Source organism: Brassica oleracea, chromosome C7, assembly GCF_000695525.1.
Source record: "Brassica oleracea var. oleracea cultivar TO1000 chromosome C7, BOL, whole genome shotgun sequence".
Classification (NCBI taxonomy): Eukaryota; Viridiplantae; Streptophyta; class Magnoliopsida; order Brassicales; family Brassicaceae; genus Brassica; species Brassica oleracea.
This window is the reverse complement of record NC_027754.1, coordinates 32,166,971-32,170,196: the sequence shown is the minus strand read 5'-3', so window position 1 is coordinate 32,170,196 and position 3,226 is coordinate 32,166,971. Positions and strand designations below refer to the sequence as shown.

At 36.0% G+C, this 3,226-nt stretch overlaps 1 protein-coding gene across 32 annotated transcripts; it reads left to right on the top strand.

Moving 5' to 3' along the window:
- The first annotated feature begins 802 nt into the window (after window positions 1–802).
- Window positions 803–3,010, top strand: LOC106306977. 32 transcript variants are annotated; one of them, XR_001263217.1, is made up of 6 exons: window positions 810–1,639; window positions 1,714–1,836; window positions 2,056–2,139; window positions 2,243–2,333; window positions 2,406–2,496; window positions 2,701–3,010. XR_001263217.1 is itself a non-coding variant. In XM_013743791.1 (2 exons), the coding sequence occupies exons 1-2, from the start codon at window positions 1,349–1,351 to the stop codon at window positions 1,813–1,815; spliced, it is 393 nt and encodes a 130-aa protein (XP_013599245.1). In that variant the 5' UTR covers window positions 822–1,348; the 3' UTR covers window positions 1,816–1,837. The 32 variants fall into 32 exon arrangements, 1 of the variants encoding a protein (XP_013599245.1); XR_001263225.1 differs by having other exon boundaries at window positions 811–1,639; window positions 2,280–2,319; XR_001263224.1 differs by having other exon boundaries at window positions 811–1,639; window positions 2,280–2,333.
- Window positions 3,011–3,226: the final 216 nt, after the last annotated feature.

The following is a 3,226-nucleotide window of genomic DNA, read 5'->3' as shown; positions in this document are numbered from 1 at the left end:
AAATTAAAATATTTATTTATTCAATATGGTTTATAGTTTAATTTAGAATGATATATATACATATATATATATATATTTAAATATTAATGATTTATTAAATTAGACTTTTATTTATATGATTTTTAATCATTTGTATTTTGTCATAACAAAAATTTTAAACCATGGATCACAAAAATTTGAATGTGAGACTTTTAACAGTTTTAGTAATTTATAGTCGTTTTTTAAAATTCAAAATATAACATATACAGAAAAATTTAAATTTTTATAATATGGTTATTGTGATTTTTTTAAATTATTTTAATAGTTTAAAATTAAAAAAAATTGATAGAAAATACATTATTTTTTTTATCAAATCTTTATTATTCAAAATCATTAATTGTCATATATCCTTTAGCCGCATTAGGCAATTCCGTAATCTTTATTTAAGGAAATAATAAATGACATTAATAATGAATTTATGGTTAGTTTAATAAAAAGCTTATTATATAATTAGATGAATCAACATATTTCTCTAATAATTCTAAGAATCATCCTAGTGATAACACGTGGCTACAGAAAGAAGTTGTAATGTTTCACAAATAATATATAGGAGATATCTATAGAATCTTAGATATCTAATCTAAGGGAGATATACTCAATTCTCGGCCTGTCCAAGTCGTTCATAAAATCAGCCAATCATAGAATTTTAAAATGCCACCTCACGCCTCCTTTAATGCTTTAATCGACACAAGAAAAATATTGGATCATTGGTGTGAGCCAATAATAATTCTCCATGGCCCATTTCAGGCCAACGTCTCTCAAACCTAATATTCGACTAAACAAAAAGTCACTCTTTCACCTTCCACCACTTCATATATCCATTTTTGATCTTTGGAACTCTGAAACAGTCCGATGAGAACGACTTCTCAGATTTCCAAAACTCACTATATAATATCCACAGCCTTCTTCCACTTCCTTCGTATTCCAACGTAATTCCACACTCCAGCGACGAAGGGGCAGACTCTTACTCTTCTCCTTCCTCACTGCAACATTATTAATCTCCTTGCTTTTGCCTTTTACCTCTGAAGTCAATTTACCATTTATTCTAATCATCGGCTCTCACCTGATTTCCTTAGCTAATTAATTTATTACGTTTACAGCAGCTCACTCTTGGAGCTTAATTGGAGCAACCGATGGAGAGTGTGAAGAGAGAGACATCAACGAAATGTATAGTTTTCAGAGAGCAAAAAAGCGACGGAGCAAGCGATGGGGCTTTTGTTTCTTGGTTTTGTGTTCTGGTCAGAGAAGCACATAAAAGAAGCCAACATCGTTCTTTTGCCAACACCACTGAACTCTGGTACTTAGTCCGATGGGATCTCCACCGCATTCTCAATCATCCATGGGCCGCCACTCACGAGAATCCTCCTCAACCCGGGTCTCGGAAAGTCAACGACGGCTCGAAGAGGAAAGGACACGGCGGAGAGAAGCAGTGGAAAGAGTGCGCGATGGGTTGTTAGATGACGGCGATAGAGATCGTGGCGTGCCTCCTCGTCGGTACTATGTATTGGCCTTCATCGTTGGGTTCTTCATACTCTTTGGTCTCTTCTCTTTGATTCTGTACGGAGCTGCTAAACCTCAGAAACCGAAGATAACTGTCAAGGTTAGTGTTCCGATCTGAACTCTTAGATTTTAAATCTGATTCAAGAATCCGATTCTCAGATCTGAACTTTGCAGAGTATAACATTCGAGACGCTCAAGATCCAAGCTGGTCAAGATGCTGGTGGTGTAGGATCGGACATGATCACCATGAACGCGACTCTGAGTGTTTCGATTTAGGCAAACATCGTTCTTATTCAGGTCATTCTTCCTCTTACATATCTGCTGTAGTGTTTCGATTTAGATTGTCATCACCTGCCTTAAGTATTGACATATCTGATGCTCTATCTGTGGACTCTGGAGTCAAGTAAAGTCCTGTTATGTAGTGATCTATGATGTTCTCCCTTGACTATTGCATATTAAAAAAATGATTACCAATGCAAGTATCTCCAATCATTTTTTTTACATCCATGAATACAGGAACATATATTACTTCTGTCAAGCACCAAGAGAGGACTACTTTCAGCGAGCCAAGCCTTACAAAGATCATCCTACCACTGCAAGGTATCCTCTTTTTCATATTGGTGCACCTTTGATACTTAGATTGTGGTTTTTTGTACTTTCATCGACACGGGAGATGTCATCTGGATATGTATCTGCTATATAGTTGTGCTTTAATGGTTGGATAAGGGTTACTAACACAGGATGCAGAAGCTGGCAAAGGATCTGAGTGTAGTGATGCCAGTTAGCTTTTTTGAGTAGGCAAATTAACGCACTTACAATTCTGTTGCCATTATTGACTCTGATGGAACTAACCTTGGGATTTATAGGAAGTCGCATATCCCTGATGGACCAGGTGAATCAAGTTTGGGGTTAGAAAGCACTCGACTTTCTTTTGATGATATATTTTCTATTCTTCAGGTTAAGAGAAATATTTATTTCAATCATGGTGACACTGGCTTTAAGGCAGTTTCTGAGTAGAAGAATCTCCGAATTAAACATTTTCTTACTTTATCATTGCTATTTGGTTAACATGTATAAACGAAATTTTCTTGCGTAGCTTTTTCGTGTGATTTATAAGTAGACGAAATCATAACTGAAGTATTGGTGCAATGTTCTATTCAGCTATATGTTGGGATCAATGGTTTCCCGAGGCAGCTATACTGTTTTATCCCACTGCCATTGGCTCTGAACCTCAAGACCAGGGATTGGATTCGGGTGATCATTGGAGGAGTCTTTCCTGCTGGAGCTAATGTAGTGAGCTATTAGGTCTCATCACTGTCCATTTTCAAAGTCTATCAGTGTATTCTCATCGAATTTCTGTGTATAACTTTTGACTGTAAGCGATTTTACAGTGACATGAGAAAAAAATTAATGTATCTTGACACGATGTGCATCTGCCGTTGAACTAACCAGTCCTTTTTTCAACAACAAATCGATTTTCCTGCAATGATCAACAATGGAACCGACGGAGCATTCGGTTTCAAAAATTTATGAGCGAAATATATTTTGCATGCACACGCCGATTATGTTTACAACGTGATGGAATTTGCAATTCTGCAACGTCTTTAGGTTTTCAGAGAACAGACACATGTGATTATAAATTCAAATTAGTATGTTTTCGTAGTTAGCATTTTCTGTGATTATTACA